At 40.2% G+C, this 21,666-nt stretch overlaps 2 protein-coding genes across 7 annotated transcripts in view; both read right to left on the bottom strand.

The window, feature by feature from the left end:
- klc1a (kinesin light chain 1a) overlaps positions 1-13,308 on the bottom strand; it is a 45,338-nt gene extending 32,030 nt beyond the window's left edge. For 3 of the 6 annotated variants that reach the window (XM_030392384.1, XM_030392385.1, XM_030392386.1), the window contains exons 1-4: positions 12,786-13,307; positions 5,359-5,626; positions 3,423-3,653; positions 2,389-2,467 (exon numbers count right to left, since the gene is read on the bottom strand). In XM_030392384.1, coding sequence (XP_030248244.1) covers positions 2,389-2,467; positions 3,423-3,653; positions 5,359-5,625 — 577 coding nt within the window. In that variant the 5' untranslated portion in view covers position 5,626; positions 12,786-13,307. Of the gene's footprint in view, positions 1-2,388; positions 2,468-3,422; positions 3,654-5,358; positions 5,627-7,513; positions 7,646-12,785 lie in introns of those variants that run through there. The other 3 variants (XM_030392381.1, XM_030392383.1, XM_030392382.1) reach the window with 2 other exon arrangements.
- Positions 13,309-15,067: 1,759 nt separating this feature from the next.
- coa8 (cytochrome c oxidase assembly factor 8) lies at positions 15,068-20,688 on the bottom strand. Its single transcript, XM_030443821.1, has 5 exons — positions 20,380-20,688; positions 18,988-19,185; positions 17,632-17,695; positions 17,202-17,292; positions 15,068-15,759 (listed from the first exon to the last, which is right to left on the bottom strand). Exons 1-5 carry the CDS (start codon positions 20,518-20,520, stop codon positions 15,639-15,641), a joined length of 615 nt encoding a protein of 204 aa, XP_030299681.1. The 5' UTR covers positions 20,521-20,688; the 3' UTR covers positions 15,068-15,638.
- Between the last annotated feature and the right edge of the window lie 978 nt (positions 20,689-21,666).

Genomic DNA, 21,666 nt, shown 5'->3' with positions numbered 1-21,666 from the left:
TATCCCAAAAACAACCTGCTCTGCTTCCTTTGCTCTACAACCTGAACTGCAGTCAGAATTTGGGCCAAAACTCAGAGGAGTCTGGATCAAAACCTATTTTACACCCATGAAACGCTGTGAGAGAGGGAAAGTACCACTGGCTACATTATAGCCCACACAAAAACAGTGGGACAGCTGGTTTCTTTACCAGCAAAAGCACACAGAGGATAAGTTGCCCAATGTAAAAGTTGAAACACCAGACATGCTGTCTGATGAAGACTCGGACTTACATTTTGCTGCAAATAAGTATCTGACTTTATTGTTTTTGGTCTTTCTGCCCCTTGAGTTGATAGAGCTGGTGAAATATTTTTGTTGTCGTCAACAAATCCCATGAAAAAATAATGCCAATAATGCAATGGTTTATCTTGCCTCATTGGTTCTCAGCCTGAAGCGTATTGGTTCCTCCTGAGGGCATAAACCTTTAAAAACTGCTTCATTTTTTAAGAAACCACGGTAATATCATAAAACAGTCAGACACTGTTGTTTTTAATAAAAGTCACGCAAGCAGGAGTAAATAGAGCATTTGATGGGGAAATTTTCCAGCAGTGGTCTGATCCACATTTGGTGCTCTAGTGAATATTTAGGGCAGCAGGATGGCGTGTGTGAGACTGAGTCAACTCATAAAATCCACAGTATTGACCGGACCTCATTTTTGAACAATCCATACAAATTTGAATAACAGTTCAAGGGCTGCAACTCACAATTATTTTCATTTCATTATTATAATCTGTGGATTCTTTTATTGATTAATCAATACGTTCTTTGGTCTATAAATTGTCTAGCATTTAGGTTTCCAAAGCCCAAGATAACATCCGTAAATATCTTGTTTTGTCTACGACCCAAAAATATTCAGTTTACTGTCATAGAGGAGGAAAGAAACCAGAAAATATTCATATTTTAGAAGCAAGAATCAGAAATTAATCAACTATCAAGTTTATAAGTTGACAACTCTAAATATTAAATTCAATCTTCGCAGATTTAAGTTTGGACATTTATTACTTTCATTAAATGTGATCTGCAGGATAAATTTCCATTGTGACTGGACCTCCGGCTGGTAGGTTAAATTAAAGTTTCACACAGAGGGCTTGAGGGCACAGAGCCGCAGTCTGGCTCACACAGCGATGTGCAGGAGTTGGACTGTGAACCAGTCGGCTGTCCATTCTGTCAGCAATTTATACTGGCTGACAAACTGGTGCGGGGAGCCAAATGGGAATCACCTTGGTGCAAAAGAGAGTTTAGACAACTCTCTAGACGCCAACTTTGGGAACAAACTGACTTTCAAACTTCTGGTCTCCCCCAAAAAACAACAGTTTGTCAGTTGGCCAAAACAAACTCAAAGCTACTGTATATTACTTTAATTCAGCTAATTTAGTGCTGCAGCTTTTCATTGAATTTAACCGTAATTGGTGCCAAATGAGGCTTTTGTTTTATTGGGTTAACAAAGATAAACAGGTTAAGTCAGAATTATATGCTCTCACTTATTTGCTATGGTTTTATGGCACCAAATGTTTAGATTGTATGCATTTCATTCACATTCAGAACCAAAAACAACTGTTCATAACAGCATTACTGTGATCTTTTGCCGGACATTATTTCAGCTGACTACGGCCACACAACAAGAACACTCTGTAGAAATCCTGGGACTATATAACACCAATCTGGTTGGGAGGTTTTCTCCCCATTTGGCATCTGTCCAGCCTGAACTAGGTCCTGACTAATGTGCCTTTACAGCCAACACAGCTTTACTGTCTGGACTACTGAGCTATTGAAAGAGAACCCGATCAAACACTGAGGGAAGGGGTGGACACGAAGAAGAGGAGCCAAGAAAAACTGGGGTGTGCATGTGTGTTAGAGAGTGGAGAGAAGAAGAAACAAAGATTTATGACCCTCAAGAGAAACTCTCCACCATATATAACTGTACGTGATATGTTCTGACTCAGGGGACACCCGCTGACTCGACTATAGTATATTACATGTTGCTGCGAAGATTGAAGTTTTGCTCCAAGAGGAAGAATCAATTCTACAGCAGTGCCATTTTCTAAATTAAGGCCACCATCAAAGGAAAGAATATTTCAATATTTCATCACATATTTCAGCTGTTCCATAACAGATTTCAGGTAACTGACTTTCAGAATAAACAACAGTGCAAACTGTATTTTCTTTTAGAATTAATCTCTTCTTGATCATTGCTTTAATTTAAATCTTAATCTGGGTTGTTTCGTGTCTGTGGACACACGACAAAAGCAGCCTGACTATAACATCCATATCCCAAGGCCGGGAACTACTTTTCATATTTGGATTCAGGACAGAAAATGTCCTGAGAGAGGAAGAGGAAGGTGGAACACTTACTGCCTGGGGCCTGGTCGTCCTGGTCGTCTGGGAAGAGATCGTCCAGAGTCTCTTTACTGGAGTCGGAGTCCTTCTCCTCCTGAGAGGGGAGTGAGGGAGAGGAGGAGAGAGATACACTGACTCAGTGTTTTCTATAGTGGTACCAAATACTTATTTATCTGCTGATGCAGTCGTTCTGTAGCCTGGGTGTGTTAAAATACTTGAGATCGTTTATATTGATAACTTTAAAGTGACTCTGCTGCTGATAAGAAGTCCAGGGAAGTGACTTAAAAGCCCCAAATAGAAGGAATCAGTAGGAGAGAAGGTATAACAGGAAATAGCTCTTTCAAAGGAATGGGAGTTGCATGATGAGACAGTTCTGATAATTCTGGAGAGACAAAACAAACTTGACTTGTTCCTAAACTGAAATTATCAAGAGTTCTCTGTGACATCATGTCTAAACTCGACAAGTCAGGAGTCTGTAACCTTCAAGTGTCAGATCACAAGTCATTTATTTTCTGTCAAGTCAAATTGTAAGTCATAAAAGCAGTGCTTCAATTCTCTCAGTCTATATATTGTCTATCATTTAAACCATTATTGTGACATTCTCATCAGGAGTGTTGGCTAATTGTTTGAATAATAACCTTGATGTTTTGAACATGACACTTTACTGCAGACAGTGAGGCTGTAAATACCCAAGATGGCTTGAATTGCTGCCATAAATCTTGTTCTCACAATCTGTTCTCACTGGTTAAGCACAATATATTATGTCCCATGTTGTTGATGGCCCAAAGTAATGATCCCAAAACAAGTAGTCCCTTTCTTCTAAATTTAAAATCGAATTGATGCAGCAATAAAAATGGAGTCAGTGGCCAACTGTGACTAAACAGATTAACTGATAACAGAATTTTATAATGGCAATACAAAATAAACTACATTCACTTGATAAAGTTCAGTTCCTCTGTTTCTTTGTTGTGATATCCTACTTCTGTCTGAAGATGTCTGGTCAAACATTACACACAAAGGCTTGATAAGACACTCTGAAGAAGACTCACAGATGGGGACAAGTCCTCGTCGTACTTCTTCAGCTGGTTCATGAACTCCAGGTGCTTCTTCTCCTCCTCCAACTGAGCCACGCTCTGCTCGCTCTTCTGCAGCTTCTGCTGCGTCCCGGCCAGCTCGTCCCTCAGCCACTGGTTCTCCTGACAGAGCCGGCGGACCTGAGCCCGCAGCTTCTGCTTCTCTGACTCCACTGAGCTCAGGTGACTCGACAGCGCCATCATCACCTGGACAGAGAGGGACGGGTTTTCTTTACACACAAGAATTGCTTCATAGCTCACATAGTTTGGATGTGGTACTTGTTTAATCTACAAGATCTCATATTGTAAAACCAACATATGATGTCGAGGACAACAGACTGACTGTGCTTTCAATACAAGGAACAAATAACTTCATTATCTTAATACAAAGACATCTTGTAACAGATTTAATGGCTGCGTAATGTTGAGCTAGAACTGCCGGAGAGAAGACTAATCTCCCCATCCATGCTAAAATGTGCACATTACTGTTACTGTGAGGCATCCTGGGTGAGAGCACCCACCTAATAGCATATGTTGCAAGGTGAAAAGCTGGGAGGAGTATAATTAGACAGCCAGTTTGAGGCATACACAAATTAGGGCTGTTATGGCACCAAAACTATGCAGAAAAATATGAATCACTGTACTTCGCCATAACTGCAAGCTATCCAAAAAGCTGAGGGTGGATATTAGAGTCTGCATGGTGCAGTGTTTTGTATATTTAATAGACAAAGCCTGCTGGGAGATGGAGATGAGAGGCTAAAACTTCAACAATGACTCATCAGTGACTCACAGGCAAATCTTTGCCAACTGAATAATGACGTAAACTTCACAGAAAAATCTGCATTTTTCAAATGTCTCATTTTTGAGCTGGAGAAGCGTCTCCCTTTGTTTCTGTTCTTTTTGTTCAGGAGGATTTGAAAAAGACCTTACTCTCTGGAAAACACAGATTTTTACAATACTGTATACATAAAAAAAAAATGTTGTTTGAACTTAACTCTGCATTGTAATATGTGCGTATGCTTTGTTTTCTTGGTCCATTATATGCAACACTACAGCGAAACATATTACTGTGAACTAAAGGACAATCCACAACGGCAGCATTTTTTCCTAACTGTTTCTGGCATCTTTTCTTTCTCATGTGTTTCTACTTAAACAAATGTATGAATCCACACCTGTAACCCCTCTCACTGAGCCTACATGAAAGCATTTTTTCTACATTCCCTGTGTGATAGAAGTCAGCCTGCTGAAGGCTGTTTTTCTGCCTGGTGTCCTTAAAAGCTCCACTGGCTCTGAGCTGCAGACACAACTGATAGTTCTGAGGACAGTGACACCATAACTGGGCTGAATGAATTATCACTTCAGTAGCTTTTTTGCACCACTGATGTCTCACATCTAATGTGAATTTGGGCTGAAAGCCCATGTGCTTTAAACTGTGAAAATGAAAGCACTGCAGTGACACAAACTTTGACAAAAACATTTTACCCATTTTACTGGAGGTGTAAAAATAATACATCACAATACACCATTATTTTCCCATTTAATTTACTGGATGAACCAGACAGGGTGATAGCTACAACCAATTAATGGATGAAGATGCAGTTCCCACCATCTTCTTATCTCATGGTTTTTCACATTACACACAATATTAGATGTTGAAGGCAGCTGCAGCCAAGGCTGCTCAGGATTTCTTTGTTTAGATTCTCAGGTGGACATAAAGTTATTACATCAATCTAGACCTTGGATAGTTTGTTGCAGCCAAAAAAATAAATGCATACAAAAGAATGTCTTGTAGCCTCAATCTTCTGGATATTCAGTACAGATGAACCTCTACATAACAGAACAGCCCTGGTATTTGAGTTGATAATGATTCACCAGTGATTTACAGGCTATGGGAAGCTGTAGACAGACATACCTGTGCCTCGCTCAGCCCGAGCTCCAGCATCTCCAGGGACTTGCGGATCATGTGGGACTTCTCCTCCACCAGGACGCCCTCCTCATCCTGCTTCAGGCAGCGCAGCGTGCCCAGCAGGCCATCCAGGATGGAGTGGTGCTCCTGCTTCAGGGCCTCCAGCCCCTGGATCACCTGCTTGGTCCGGGAGATGATCTCATCCTGGGACAGCTTCTCCCCGGGGTCCTCCTCCTCCTTCACGCACACCATGGTGGACATGTCCTCACGCATCCTGCAGAATTAACAACAGGGAAAAGGAAAGTTAATGTCAAATTGATGTAGAAGTTCGTTTTAGTAAATTACGTTGTTTTATATAGCAATGAAAATTAATCTGATACGGATGTCCTCATAAAACACAAGGGTACAAATTATAGCAAGAGGGCTAAAATGTTCTAGATCCTGACAAAGATGAGCTTGTTGTCATCTAAAGACTTTTGTTTCCACTCGTCTTGTGACTTTCATGCTTGTTTAAGTTCTGACACAACTATAAATGACATTTAACTCAACGAACATTTGATGTGGGTTAACGCTAGCTGCTGTAAAACCATAAAAATGTCCACCTGGAAAAGGGAAAGACTTGGTCTTATTGATTCATATAGAGGAATCATTAATGGGCGAACACGTAACCTTCAGATGTTTCATTCAGAGTGGTATCCTCCTGAACTTTTCTTGTCTCATGGCCACTACATGGCCTTTTAACAGCTCCGCCAGTGATTCATCTCCCTTTACGGTCAATACTCCGCTCAGAGGGAGAAACAACACTGGCTTAAGATTAGACCCATGTGTTTGTTGCTCGACATTTATTGGCTCAGATTGAAAGAATTAATAAGAAATGCTCCCTCTTCTCCCCCCAACGACACTCAAGGTGCCTTTCAGAGAGTCTGACTGCTGTACCGTGTTAGAGCAGCAGAAAAAGTTGGATAAACAAATGTAGTGCTGCATTTGTAAAGTGCTCTAAAAACTTAGGAGTCATCACTTAAGATGCTTTAAAAAAAGCGTACTTTGGTGGAGCTGTGATGAAAGTATAGACCGAACCGCAGACGTTAAACCTGCTGCCTGCTGACAGTTCAAATCCACATCTGAGGCCTGTGAGCTGTGTGGTTCACAGATAACGACAGATATGAGGTGAGGAAACTCTGAAGGGAACTGGAAGAAAAAAAATTAATTGTTCTTAAAGGAACAGTTCACTTTCTCCTCATCCCCACGCTGATGGAAAGTCAGGTGAAGTTTTGTAGTCCACAAAACATTTCTGGAGCTTCACAGCAGAACAGTGTAGCAGCTTTCTACTAAACAACTGAAATGGCTTGGTTTAAAACTTCAAAAACAACCAAAAAAACATAAAAAGGCTCCATACAAATCAACCACCATAATCCAAGTTTTCTGAAGCTCAGATCTCAGAGTGATTTAAAAAGACGTTATCTACATCCTCTCTCAAGCCAAAATATTCACTGCAGCTGCAAAGCTAAAAGCGTCACAAGCCCGACTGCAGTTTGATAAAACTATAACTCCAGTAAAACGTTTTTTCGCCATATTAATCCCCCACTGCAGGACAAAATACTGTCCAGTAAGGTAATGCCAGCCTATTCATATGCATGATTACAGTATCTCCAACTATAATCATCTTCTTAGTGTTGAAATAATGCAGTCATAGCACATAATCAGATCCTGAATCAGCCTTGGTGATTAAAGAGGAATACTATTAGGTGTAGGAGGTAGAAACAGATGTTATTATTATGCACATATTAGCTAAAGGCTGCAGGTTAACATCTGTTCCTCTGACACTGACCTCCCTCAACACATTTCAAATGAACCGCTTCCCACTTTATCCAGACTTCCTTTACTTTGTATTCATTACACACACACACACAAACTTAAGAGGATTATGACTGAGCGCTTCGGCAGCACTTGTAGCGAGCTGCCTAATAAATCTGTGCAAGCACGTTGAACTGAAACTGCACACAGTCTCTCAGCTGAATAATTATAGAAACACTGGAGTTATGTTTTACTGCATGGCTTTCTGGAAAATACAGAAATGAAACCACTCCTGGGTGTGACTGAACTAACATTCGTCTCATCCTTTATGTCGCAATGACACAATGAGTTTATCCAGGTTGCCCACCTCAGTATGAACGCTGCAATGGCACCAGGTGAAAACAGCAGCGTCGTCCTGAACTGCCTCCGATTTCACATTTCAGTTCAAATGTAGATGACAAAACAAAAGAACGATAGCTGAGCAGCCGAGGCATACGGAGGAAGAGCTACAGCCCTGATCGCTCCATGTGACTCAGCAACCAGCCTGCAGCCTATCAGCTGACAGCTGGCCAGGAAACCGACGCTGTGGAGGAGGAGACAGAAAACAGCAGCTCCAGGTGAGCTGAGCTCTGCAGCACGAGAGGGAACCTTCAGCAAAAAAACACAATATACCAACCTTCTCCTGGTGAGCCCAGCTACATTTTAGAAGAATGTTTTTGTTTTGACAAACTGCCAAGAGATCATCATAATAATATATACTATATGTATTGGAGAGGATTTCAACAGCGACAACCCAACACTCACAATAAACCAATTAGTCCATCGACAGCTATTTGGCTAATCAAATAACTTGTGTCTTTAAGTGGAAATGATGAACATATGCTGGTTTGAGCTTGGTAAAGTGAAGATTTGCTGCTTTTCTTTGGGTTTTGGACCGTTTTTCAGACAAAATAAACAATTTCACAATGTCATTTTGGTCTCTGAGAAATTGTGACGAGAATTTCTAACTTTACTTTATCTCTACATTTATTTTTTTTAATTTTGTTGTAGACAGCAGATGGGGTTCTTCAAAAGTGAAACAGGCACATAAAAGCTGGAAACATCTTTCTACAATGGCCAGAGTAATCTTTCAGATGCATATCATATCATTTTCCTTCAAATCTGTTCATCTTCCAGCCCTGTGAGCTGAAAAACTGTGCTTAGTCATAACTTCACTAAAACACACATTCTTTAATATGTAAGAGATTTTAGTTGCTCCTTCAAAAGGGCCCAGCAGTGAATCAGGGAATGAGTCTGCGTTTTACCAACAACACAGAGCAAGGTCAATTTCCTACAATTGGAAAGACCCCAAACAGCGAAGCACGAGTCAGACAACAACTATCACTGGCGGCTGTGTAATACAGAAGTGAAAATGACAGCACGCGCCCTTTCTTCCTGCTGTGATCTAACCATCTTTTATTTCTGGCATCAGATGAGGCTCAGGGAACAAAGACCCAAAGGGAAAGTCAGAGAAATGTATTTCTGATGTTAACTTTTGAAATGTAAATAGCTGGCTTGAAGCAGAGAGCCCGAGGGACGCTGCAGCTTTTTATACCAGCAGGTTAAAGCAGTGATATAAGGCGATGGGAGGCTGAGGATAAAATGTGGTGGAGGGGTAGGGTATGGAGGGTTGTGTTTGGGACCAATGAAGAAGAGGAACAGTAAGTGCTTGATCTGAGCTTCATGTATGAGGATTGAGCTGGCAGCAGGAAGAGCAGTACTGTGGAGAACGGTCTTAGTCAGCGATGTGTGAGCTGATGAGAGCTGTGAATCACATCCACATTCTAAGAGAGAGAAAGTCTGGGACGCTCTGAGATGTCACAAATCACATCTACTGGACAATTTTTAAACTAAAATTACCCACAAAAAAATCAAATATATGTTTGTTTGGCTTCTATCCATGATTTTAAGAATTGTTCTACTTGCATCTTGTTTATGAAAACATTTTCTATTTGCTGCGCTATGAAATTATCTGCCTGTCGTGGCAATAAGATAAGCAATAACTTCCCATTTTTGTATTTTAAAAACAAGTTCATAACCTGTGGTTTATGCACACCTGAGGGTAAGAAAGGCTCAGACATAGTGAGCAAAGAAGGATGATCTAATATTCTGTCAGTCTAATGAGATTTTGTGGTAAAACTCAAAGACCTCTCTCAGCCCTTGAGAAACATAAATTGCAAATTGCGACCATGTTGTCTTCGTCTGCAACTGTAAGAAAAACAAAGCAGCTATGAGCGCTGAGCGTGAAGACAGACAGAGAGAAAAAGTCAGTTGGAAAAATGCAGAAGTATAATGCAACACTCTTAAAGATTCACAACTTGCAGTAACAGACTTTTTGGGCCAATTGGGAGCGCCGTACAGAAGCTGTGAATGCTGACATTTCAAATTTTAAAATTGTAATGTTGCTTACAGTTTCTTATTTACACATTTAACAGATATGGAGCATCATTAGCATTCATTTGGAGTCGTGTCTCCATCCACAAGTGAATTGAAGTCTAGTATTCACCTTCCTTTTCGCTCCATTTTTGTTTATTCACGGCTAAATATTAGGAAAGTACTTCTTCTCATGGACGATACCGATAAGATAGGATCAGATGTAGTGAGCACAAATGGAAGATTTAATAACATTTGGCTCTCTAGTCTACGTGGCCTAGACAACAGAGAGCTTTCCCACTTCTTCTCTGTGTTAACTGAGAACATGCATATCAATTTCAGAAAACCACCACTTACTATATCAATAAGTGCTTAAATGGTGCGCTTGTTATATCATCTTTACTGATACGTAACATTAAATATATACATTTCCAAATATCAGAGGGAACTATATCAGTTACTTTGCCTTTCCTCTGCTTGGTAGTTCAAAATGCATTTATCAAAGCTTTTATGATAAACACTGCTACTGCTGAAAACGACCCTGAGAGAAGTGAAAGTGAACAAAACTTCAAAGCTGCAGTCCAGAAAAGAAACAATAATGAGCTGAAAGAAATGCTGTAAAAACTCTGTAAAGCTGAAGGATCAAGTCAAGTTATCCACAGTTAATATAAATACTGATTAAGGCCTCTTCATAATGATCAAGGCTGTTGCAAGCATTTCTTCTTCAATTACTTTTGCACTTTGTGATCTTGATTTCATAACTTCTGCAAAATGTCAGTCTTGCTGAACTACTAAGCTGTTACTATTACTGTGTCATGTGACGACAGTAGCTATAAGCTTCAGAGACCAAGAGAAGGGTTAACAAATCAGGCAGTAACGAGACATGACACTGCACGGCTGAACCACGGGAAATGACAAGTAAGATTGGTATCACTAATAAACAGATTTGCTCTTCTGTGTCTGGACCTGCTGGCAACAGGACAGAAATGTTCAGGAGGCTGAATATAAATCAATGCAACACAGGAAAAATTATTCTGTATGAATGAATGTGCTGCTGTTATAAACTATGTGTCACCTCCTGAAATTAGTTGCAGGCTCACTTCTGGTAGGTCGCCACATGACAAGAGTCACCAATGAGTTTATTATTTCCATGAGTGGGCCTTGGGGGAGAGATTAAATCTATCACTTGAATCACTGAAGTAGTTTAAGATGTTCTGATCTACAGAGACAGTAGTGACGCTGCTCGTTGCTGCAGCACCCAGCAGGCTGAAAGATACAGACAGAATATACTCGATTCATTTCTTTAACAGACACCGGCTTTGATTTAGATCTTAGTTCAGACTCTCCATAGATTGAGTGGTTTTAAGCGTGTGTCATCAGAACTGTGGTAAAAAAGAGCTCCTGGATATTAAACTGCACAAGTTCCTCCTAACATCACATCAGTCATTTATGTGCCTCTCTAGATATTTGACCAGATTAAATCAAGATAAGCTAACACAGTCCCAGAAAGCATACCCTGCAATGAATCCTCCTTCATGAATATCACAATGCTCAGTTACTGCTGTAGAGTCAACTTTATATTCAGTTTGGAGGATGTAGAAGGACGTGTGATGACTGCCGCACATTTCCTGCATCCATTGGTCCCCAGAAAATAAACACTTTGCACAAAAACTTGAGATACTTAATGACCTTGGAGTGCTGTATTATACTCTGTGTCATACATTGTTTCGTCAGTATTTTCTTTAAGGTATTTATAGCTGAATTTACGTTTGAACTGTCTTTTGCACTTATTTGTTGTCAAGTTTTGTCTTTTAAAAAGAACGAGCAATGCAAACTAGCTCAGAGCTAAAAATGCTTTTGTGTGTTTCATCAATCTATGCTACATACTTGTCTCAATATAAATGAACTCTAAATGACTTATGGGAGGATTTATTGCACAAATGCTACATTAGACTGAATTAGTTTTAGCAACCTCGCCCTAATGCACTGGAAACTCAATTGATTTCAAGAAATGTTTTCCTTTACTGCATCTACCGCCTGCAGACCATGCTGAGGTCTGAATGCTGCTTTAGGCTCATTCTAATTCAAGCACAACCAATACATCAGTCTGCCTTATATATTGATTACTTTATGGCATATATATCACCGCAGCAAGGCAAGTAGTAGTAATTAGAAATTACAGCACAGAGATGCCAAAAGATGTCTAAGATGCTTTAGGAAACAATATGCTTATTACAGGATCAGATTTAAAGAGTCCTTATCTTGTGTTTCTATTAAAAAAACTAGATATCAATGTACTATATCTGCAGTCAGTGTCAGAAAACGCTTTCTGCACTTCTCAGCAGCATTACAGCAAAATCTTCAGTGACAACACATAATTATCATTTCCCACCAATACACAAAACCCCTGTGGGATCTGTGAGCCAACAACAAGCTGTCCCTGGAGAGCAGAGGGGTGTTATCCTGGAGGAGGAGCCCTGCTGCAGGTTGTCATGTACCTCAAACATGCAAGACTGCAGGGCAGGGTAAACACACCTCTCACAGAAACCTCAGGAATAATAATTATGTGTACTCCTGAGATTTCTCTCAAGTGTCCACACAGAGATTGTGGGATTATGTGTCCTAACATCTCAAAATATTCATAGACACCTCTGAGGCTTTCTGGTGTTCAGATCCCAGCTGTGAGTCCCACAGAGATCCACTGTCCCTCTGAGGCAACACAGGCAGCTTTCACAGCTCTCAGCCCCGCTCTGAATATCAATGAAAGGACGGTCCAACACAACTAGCTAACTATCACATGACAAATTCAACATCCCCACTTCAGCGGCCAACAAGTGCATCTTTCCCCCGGCTGACAGGCATGTTTTAGCCCCGTCCTGTGCCTTCACAGTTCCTGCTGCTTTGTCCCAGCTGCCTCCTCTACAAATGGATTAACCTGAAGAACCAGTTAGTGAATACTTTCCTGTCACGGAGCTAACGTGAGCTAGCACTCCCAGTGACATTTAATGTGCTTATGGCGTCTAATTCCTGCAATTAACGTAAACACCAACACATCATATGGAGGAGTATGCTTTTTTTTTTTTTTTTTTAGAAACACGACTTCCCCACATTATTCAACGTTTTAATTCAAATAACTCCTGTTTGAAGGAATGACACTTGAGTAAACATGAAGATATCACTAAGAGGTTAATTAGCTATTTCCAAGAAATACACGGCGCCATTCTTACCGTTCTCTAGGACATCCGTCGCCAATGTAGCCTGACTGTAACGTTCGCCTTCCTCGCTTCTTATCCTTATAAATCACGCCTTATTTTAAAAGATGAGGGCGTTGCTCCTTTATCCGACAACGTTCGCCCACAAGTGTGGGGATATATGCGTGACAAAAAAAAAATAACACAATCTCCAAACCGGGTTACGTCTCGCCGACTGACGCTGCTGGGTTTCACTGCATCAACCGCCGTCCGGTAATGATGACCAGCTAGCTACATAGCTAACGTTAGCCACCTAACTGTCAAAACACTGACTTTAGTCGGAGCCGCTCAACAACAAAAGCCTGTTCTCCGTCGCTTCCATGACAGGAGCAGCTCCCTCACACTAACTCGAGAGCGGCTTCATGGGGCTCTAAATTAAAAGTTGACTAGTCGCCAGTGAAGATGACAGCTCGCTGCTCTACTGGCTGGATGACTGACTGACTGCGCGGTGCGTGAAAATGGCGTTACCCGGCGACCCCCTCCCCTCCTCCTCGCGCTCTTCCTTGGTAATGATGTCATCGCTGGCCGGATTAAAGGGGAAGGAAGCTGCGGGGCGAGCAGAGCAGCCAGATTTATTATTTATCACATAAATACTGAGAACAGGGACTAATTACTGCTGCTGGGACGATTCTGAGGCCTGGTGGGGTAGTTTTACAGGTGGAAAATAAAATAATAATGATTTTAAGGAATTTAGGTCTATACCTGTCATTTACTTGAGTATTTTCTATTATTTGATACTTGTGCACCCCTTTATTCCAGAATAAAATACTGACTTTAAGGATAAATTCAGCCAAAAATTTAATTTAAGTCATTATCTGCTTATTCCTCATATGAATGTATGAATGAAAACATGAACTACTTACTGCTTGTTGGTGTGTTTTTACAGGTAGAAAGTAAAATAATAATTATTTTAAAGAAATCTTACTCTGTATTTGTAATATACTGGTGTATATTCTGTTATTTAATATGTGTATACCCATTTATTTCAGAATAAAATACTGGATTTAAGGATAAATTCAACCAAAAATGTAAATTAAGTCTTCACCTACTCATCCTCATATGAATGTATGAATGAAAACAGTGACTAATTACTGCTGCTGGGACTATTCAGAGGCCTGGTGGAATAGTTTTACCAGTGGAAAGTAAAAAACATGTAGATAAAAATCTAGTTTCTTACTTGTAATTTATTTAATACTTGTACACCCATTTATTCTATAATAAAATATTGTTTATAAGGATAAATTCAACCAAAAGTTTAAATTAAGTCATTATCTATTTATTCCTCATATGAATGAGAACATGACCAACACTGCTGCTGGGACTATTTTGCAGCTTTTACGGGTGGAAAGTAAAATAATAGTCATTTTAAAGATATCTAGTTCTGTATTTGTAATATACTGGTGTATTTTCTGCTATTTAATATATGTGCACCCCTTCATTCCAAAAGAAAATATTGTATTTTCTGCTCTAGAACATTTCAAGTTTAACTTAAAGGATAATTTCAGTCAAAAATTTAAATTAAGTCATTATGTACTCAAAACATGAACTACTTACTGCTGCTGGGACTATTTAGCAGCTTGTTGGTGTATTTTTACAGGTACAAAGTATTTTATGTCACTTAATACTTGTACACACCTTTATTCCAGAAGAAAATATTGTATTTTTTTTTACAGAATTTTAAAGATAATTTCAGCTAAAAATGTAAATTCAGTCGTTACATGATCATCCCCATATGAATGAAAAGCTTTACCCGTATCCAGTCAGTTTCAATTAGGGATTGAGTGATGGAGAAATTGATTAAAATAACAATGTTGCTTTTGTTGTGATGTGTTCCCTCTTATGTGCCAGAGATCCAAAAGAAATCTGCATTATAAAACAAAATAACTCATTGTTTTAAAGGAACATTTCACCCCAAAACAATGGAAATTCAGTTTTTATCTCCTCGTCCCCCAATGATGACGGAAAATCAGGTTTCTGGAGCTTCACAGGATTCTCCTACTTAACTGAAGTAGCTGGGGACTTATCTTAAAATGTTTTAAAAAAAAACATAAAATGGCTCTATACCGTTTATCCAGCGTAAAAAGGTGTGGCTGAGCTCGTGCACCCACATCAGACAGGACGGTTTTGTATTTCTGCTCCTAATTTGACTGACAGCTTTGGTTACTAGTTCCTTCTCAGCTTACAATATATCATCCTCTTCCTTTGCAGCTCATATTCACATTTAGGGATTTTGAATCAACAACACTAAAGCGATAAAGGAACGCTTAATCCTTTAGTTTATTACAAACATCCAAACTCAAAATATTTGTATGTCTTTTTTCTCGTACGTTGCATCAATAACTGAGCGTCATGTACACAAAACTTTAAGACAAATAACAGTTTCTCCTTCATCAGTTGCTGCAATAAACATAAAAACAACACAGCTCCCAGAGAAGTCTCGAGATCTAACTTCAAAACAAACATCTGCAAATCCTCCAAGAATCAGAACAAAATCTACAGAATAATAATGACAGGCAGGTGTTAACAGCCTACATGTGGTGTGTCAGGGGAACATCCTGCTGACGTGAATCTCCTTTCTGACGTATTTTCAGTGCAATCATAAGAAAAGATGTAGAGGCTGAATAATTCAAATCGACAGCTCATATTTCTGTTCGTCTCAAGTGGGCTGTGGAAACGTATTTCAGTTCCGGAGCTGAGATCTGATCAAATCAACCATCAGGCGTCAGAACTAGAAGAAACAGATGAGACTGAAAGTTCAGTAATTCCTGGAAATATCAGAAGAAGCGGTGACAACACAGATCTGTAGGCGGGTGTGTATTTTATTTCTCCTCATGTGTTCGGCGTGTTGTTTTTCTTTCTGCTGAATCGATCGCTGACTGTCTTCCACATGTTGTTGAGGGCGACTCGGGCCATCAGCAGCGTGATGGTGAAGTTACGTCGGTACCATTCTCTATAGAAAGAAGGGAAAAGAATTAACTGAGGTGTTACTATAGATTATACTGCAGCAGTGAGAATCTGAAGTGTGTCATTTTAATTTGTATAAAAACAGTTTTATGTAGAGAAGTTAAGCTCATTAACTGTTGGACTTAATATAAGTTCGTCTGGCTGAGCCCGTCAGCTCAGCGCCTGAAATACACACAGGAAAAAAACATGGCAGAGTATTTCTGAGCCAGCTGGACTTCAGATACTACACTCTCGTCACAGGAAGAGGAGGAGGAGGAGGAAGAAGAATGAAGAAGAAGGAAGAGGTGGAGGAGGAAATGAAGAATATGAAGGTGAAAAAGGAGGAGGACAAAAAGAAGAGGATAAAGAACAAGAAGGAGGAGAAGACGAAGATGATGAAGATGATGAAGAGGAGGAGACAAGATGAAGAAGAAGAAGGTGAAGATGAAGGAGATGATGAAGAAGAAGGAGAAGAAGAAAGTGACGAAGAAGAAGGTGAAGAAGAAAAAGATGATGAAGAAGAAAAAAGATGAAGCAGAAGAAGAAGGAGAAGACCAAGACGAAGATGAAGAAGATGATGAAGAGGAGGAAACAAGATGAAGAAGAAGAAGGTGAAGAAGAAGAAGATGTAGAGAAGAAGCAGATAATGAAGAAGGAGAAGAGGTGAATAAGAAGAAGAAGGTGAAGAAGAAAAAAGATGAAGCAGAAGAAGAAGAAGATGATAAGGAAGTAGCAGATGATGAAGAAGAAGGAGAAGAAAAACACGAAGAAGAAGAAGATGATGAAGAGGAGGAAACAAGATGAAGAAGAAGAAGTAGAGGAAGAAAAAAAAGAAAAAGATGAAGAGAAGAAGAAGCAGATGATGAAGAAGAAATAGTAGAAGAAGTAGAACAAGAAGAAGAAGACGAAGAAGAAGAAGAAGAAGAAGAAGAAGAAGAAGAAGATAAACAGATATTTCACCGCACAGCACGAAGCAATAAAAGCTTTGCTGCGTTGAAGCTCATTTGTTCAGCATAAAGATTTTAAATTGCCGGAGCCAAGAAAGCAATAAGACCCGGGGCGGAGAAGACGGGGAAACATTGCTATCTGTTTGATTCTGATTCTAACCTGACACAATAACAGGAACAACACGGACGCAGTCGAGCAAATCAGAAGTTAGAGTTTCAATCCCACTCGCAGGAAAATAAAGAAAACAAGCAGCTGCGGAGGTGATGTGTGTGGGCAGGAAACGTCTATTTCTGACGCAGGATTCACAAACCTGAAGAACAAGTCGGCCACTTTGCAATTCTAATTCACAGAAAAAGCTCCTCAAAGCCGGCGCTGTTTGTTGTTCTCTGCACACAAGTTTTTTATAACAGCGTCGATTTACAGCCCACAGCTCCAGCGCAGGGAGATGAACCCACCCACCCGGCGGCACCGTGGGACCCACCCAGCTGCAAAACAACTCACTTGTTATAATTTGCATGTCGTATTCTGTTTTTGTCCAGGAAGCTCTTGTAAAACACCGCCATTTCTTCACTGTTCAGGGCCCGCCGCCGTCCTGAGGGGGGGGGGAGAGAAGACCCAGCAGGCAAACATTATACTCTCATTAAGATCCTGTTTAAATCAGCAGCTGCTACACAAAATCTCCTCAGCTCACTGAGGTGTTGAGTCGACGGTGTTAAGTCTTCATTTCTAACATGCTCTGACAGACTGGCTCATCAATTGTGAATGAATTAACAAATTTATGCAAAAGCACCGAGTGAAAATAGAGTTTTTATTGCTGCTCAAGAATTTAATCCTCTTAGAAGAGCTTCAGGAGAGAGTATTTTGGTCTGAAGCTGTGAATAAGACACCAAAGCTTTAAAATGCAGCTTGTTGAGGAGCTGCACGTGCTCACCTTGTTCGTCACGCACAGTCAGGCCTTTCGCTTTCAGCTGTGAAATGATGAATGTCTCTTTTTCCTGCAGAGAGCAGAACAATTATTAATTCATAGGAGTTTACACACACTTACAAACAGAATGCCAAAAATACATAGTGCACCTATGAAATAACAGGTTATTTAGCCAGCTGTCAAGACTTTAGATGCAAAGATACTCGATTGTGACCATCTTTAAATCTGGAGTCCGACCGATATTATCAGTTGGCCAATAATTTTACATATTTTTACAGTTTATAATGCAGAAAAAGATGCTTGGGGTCATTAATAATCGCTAAATTCCCTGTGAAAACGTGTGTATTAGCTGATATGACAATATGGGAAGTATCGGCATCTGCCCCAAATATCGATTATCGACTGGGCTCTGTCTAAAATGAAGGAAAATCTACTTTTATGCAGATGATACAAAGTACAACCGTCATTTTACAGATTTTGAACATACTTCCTTGGACAAGAAAGACAATAAAAATATAAATATATATCAAAGGCATTTGATTATATAGTTATCTCTGTCAGTACAGTTTTGTTGTGCGATGCTGCCCTCTGCTGGTGAACTAAAGGACTTTCAAGCGTAAGGGGGAAGAGTAATCAACGTTCACTGACACCGCAGACTTAATTATGACGGTGATGTCGTGATGCTAATCCACATGAGGGAGCTCGACCTCCGCTGGGAGGTCAGAGGTCAGAGGTCAGAGGTCAGCCTGCAGGGACTCAGAGGAGCATCAGCAGGGAGGATGTTTGCTGATTCAGAGGCTTCACTTCAACACTGTGCCATCCTGCTGCCCACACATGTACACAGTAAACTCAAATGTGAGGATTTGTTGTTTTTTATGTGTTAATTAACCTTATAAATTAAAACATGTTTGGATATTTTATATTTTGGACAGTTGGAGGAAGAGAAAGATCAATTTAAATTGCTGTTTCCTTTACTTTATTCCAGTATATGAAGTATCAGATTAGTTCTGAGGTGAACTCAAGCCTTTGAGACTCAAACTGACATGTAGATGATAATAACCATAATATTATTTAATTCCATTTAGACTTCTGTAACTTACTTTTCAATGTGTAAGAAAAGCAACCCTTGATTGTTTCTAAGCATCAGAAAGACGCTGCAAGTCTTTTCCACAAAAAGCTCTGAAATGATTTTGATATTGAGATTTTTGTGTCAAGTTCATCTTGTTGCATATATTGCTAATAAACTCAAGTTTAACACAACAACAACACAACTTTGTAAACACAATGCTTGAAGTGTCCTGACTGCAGGAGAATCAGGATAAGACCGTTAACAGCACAGTGACACGCTCTTAAAATGTCAACCTTGCTGAAGGTGACGTTCTGCTTGGTCCAGAAGTCGTGGTTCCAGTCCTCCGTCTCCTGCCTCAGGTGTCGCAGGCGTTTCTCCAGCTCCGTTTCGTTCTCAGGGATGTGGTAAACGATCGGCCGCAGGTTGGAGAGAGGGTTCGGTGGGCCGATCCAGTCGTGCGTGGCGCTGGGGACCGGCCTGAAGGGAGACCTCTGCAGCGACACACAAAGTAGAGAAAGAAGAAATCTTTAATTGTAGTGCTACTTCTGAGTATCATTAATGTCAGGTAAACTTTGTTACCTTCAGAGGGAAACAGAAAGTCTTGTACCACCCATTCTGATTGAAACACAGCCAATAAGACCCTAATTTATTGTGCGATGTCATTAAGACTGATAAGATGAAGTGCTCAGAGAGGCAAAACCTGGAGACTACATTACCCACAATGCACCCCCAGCAGTTCTCTCAGAGATTTGGATGTGTTGTGCTACTTTCGCTTGCAGCAGAGACGAGCAGGTGAGCAGCTTGGTCTGGTAAACCACAACAACACACCTTTTCATTTTCAAATTTAAAGTCTTTGGACTCAGCTGACATTTAGGCCGACTGGAGTGACATCACCTGAGGCGACACACGAGTGATGTCACACGGTTCGACAGGAAGCTGGATCACAGGAACCTGCTTATCATGTCTAACCAGAAGGCGCGATGAGGCGAGCAGCGAGGCGCAGGACGCGATCCAACACTCAGAGAGCAGAAAACAGGTAGATACACCTGGAAAACTCTGAACGCCTGAGGAGATATTATACAAAACACAGAACCTGAGAGGATATTTGTGCATAATATGCAGTTTTTGTGCAAATATAGTGAGACTATAATGAAGTACAGATATTTCCAGTGGTGAAGTGACTTTATGGTCTTTATGGATGGAATGAAAAGTATAATTTACTCGAGTACTGATTTAAAGTATAATTTTGAGGAACTTACTAGTTACTTTACAGATTTTAATTAGTTAGAATTTAAAGGGTATTAATTGTGATGTGTTCACAGTCAGATGGTGTTGTAGGTGAGAGGATGTTCAGAGCTGAAGTAGCACATTTATTTTATCGGTATCGATACCGATAACCAGATAAAAGATGGATATCGGCTGATAATCCACCAGGCCTGTCATCGGTGCATCCCTTGTATTTTCTTCCTCTGCTGCTGTAAACCCTGCTGATTTAAAACGATTATACAGTAAATAAAAACCAGAGCAGCAGCAGCAGGAGGAGGAGGAGTATCATCATGTAAACACTCACAGGCTCATTGAAAAGCTTCACCCGAAGCAGCTGTCAGGTCCTTTACAGTCACATAATCTGCTGTAATGGCTGTATTCTGCTCATGCTTCAGAGGATTATGATTTTCTGCACCAACCTTTGGTTTCTTGTCTTGCTGTGTTGTCTGTGTGGAGCTGCACAGCCGACTGCTGCCTGCTGATAAGAGGTGTGGGCGCAGAGGAGCGTGGAGGCTGACAGAGCTGAGGAGCCTCCATGTTGCTGCTGCTGATGACGCCATCTTTAATGGGCCGACACTAACCTGCTGTTAACATCAGATAGTTAGTTCATGTACAGAGAAGCTGATCTTTACATTAACCTACACAACACTACAGAGGAGCTCATGTCCTTCTGTGTCCATAACCACCAGTGTGATCACGTGATTAGTGCAAGGGGTGGGCTCCACAACCTCACCGGAATGAACCAGCAGGGCGGGGTTTAACACGCCACTTCAGCTATATTCAAAATATTCATGACTTTTATTTACTAGAGGTAACTGTACTACAGTGTTAAATATTCTGCATCAAAGTATACATTATACTGCAGCTGGTGAGGGAGGAATTCATTTGAATTACTTTATATAAGATCAACCGCTGGGTGGATTCATTCATACTCATCAGTTGATTTTTATTTTGTATTCATCTGAATCTAAGAGGCTGTTTATATTTGCTGTCACAATGTAGTGGAGTTCAAGTGTAAAGTTGCATTAAATGGAAATATTCATATAAAGTACATTTACAAAAAATAAGACCACAGTTTTAAATTAGTTTAACACTCAAATCATTAATTTGACCTCTACTGAGCTTTTATAGGCACTATATTCAAATTAATAGATTACAACCCACTTTAATGTATTTATAAAGTCCTCTTCAGTGTTAATTGGTGCATTTGTAAAGGAGATAACAACCAGATGCTGGTATACAAACTGATAGTGGTTGACAATATGCTTCTTATTAAAGTGAAACTCTCACCAAATGTAACCTAGGCTTTTTTTGTGAATTTTATAAAAGTCAATCTCGTGTAAAAGCATAATTACCACGAAAGAGCCACAGTTAAGATTTACTGTATTTTTTCGATTTCGACTCAAACTCATTTTCAATCGGAGTGCATGGGGCACTTTTACGCTAGCATCAAAATCTCTATTTTTAAAACAGTAAGAAGTCTCGACACAACATGAAACTTTGCTGGTAGCATCACCAGGGTCTCTACACATGAACACGAGCATTGAGAACATTGTTTGTGTACACAGAGTTTACTAAAAAGAAGGTTTTTGAACAACTCACGTTAGCAGCAGCTTGTTGCGCTCCCAGTCGTCATGGTAGCCGAGAAGTATGATCTCAGAATGTGACGTAACCTGGAGGACAGTTAAGGTGGAACTACTGTCTTC

The sequence above is a fragment of the Sparus aurata genome, chromosome 16 (assembly GCF_900880675.1).
Source record: "Sparus aurata chromosome 16, fSpaAur1.1, whole genome shotgun sequence".
NCBI lineage: Eukaryota > Metazoa > Chordata > Actinopteri > Spariformes > Sparidae > Sparus > Sparus aurata.
This window is presented reverse-complemented; position numbering and strand designations above follow the sequence as displayed.